At 68.5% G+C, this 495-nt stretch overlaps 1 protein-coding gene across 1 annotated transcript in view; it reads right to left on the reverse strand.

The window, feature by feature from the left end:
• The window catches only part of LOC106954665 (predicted GPI-anchored protein 58), a gene marked incomplete at its 5' end in the record, with an annotated part of 7,045 nt that extends 6,555 nt beyond the window's left edge, over positions 1-490 (reverse strand). Inside the window, one exon of the mRNA XM_015044343.1 lies at positions 6-490. Within this exon, the coding sequence (XP_014899829.1) occupies positions 6-490 (485 nt within the window). The remainder of the gene's footprint in view (positions 1-5) is intronic.
• Positions 491-495: the final 5 nt, after the last annotated feature.

The following is a 495-nucleotide window of genomic DNA, read 5'->3' on the forward strand; positions in this document are numbered from 1 at the left end:
CGGACGGAGCAGACTCAGGAAGCTCGGACGGAGCAGACTCAGGAAGCTCGGACGGAGCAGACTCAGGAAGCTCGGACGGAGCAGACTCAGGAAGCTCGGACGGAGCAGACTCAGGAGGCTCGGACGGAGCAGACTCAGGAGGCTCGGGGGGCTGCACTCCGGCAGCGGACTCGGGGAGCTCAGGCTCGGGGGGCTGCACTCCGGCAGCGGACTCAGGGAGCTCAGCCTCGGGGGGCTGCACTCCGGCAGCGGACTCGGGGAGCTCTGGCTCGGGGGAAGGCTGCGCTCCGGCAGCAGGCTCGGGGAGCTCTGGGGGCTCTCCAGCGGCGGGAGACGGACAGACGGAGGTGGCGGCTGGAGGAGGCTCTGGAGCTGGCGCAGAGAAAGACGGGGCTGAGTTGGACGCTGGGAACAATGAATTGACTGGTCTTGGCGGCAGCGGGTCCCCTCTTAACACCGCTCTCGCCGTCCGGAATTCCCACTCCACCTCCTGGC

This window comes from Poecilia latipinna, unplaced genomic scaffold (genome assembly GCF_001443285.1).
Source record: "Poecilia latipinna isolate Pla-1442-1.1 unplaced genomic scaffold, P_latipinna-1.0 Scaffold670, whole genome shotgun sequence".
Taxonomy (NCBI): domain Eukaryota; kingdom Metazoa; phylum Chordata; class Actinopteri; order Cyprinodontiformes; family Poeciliidae; genus Poecilia; species Poecilia latipinna.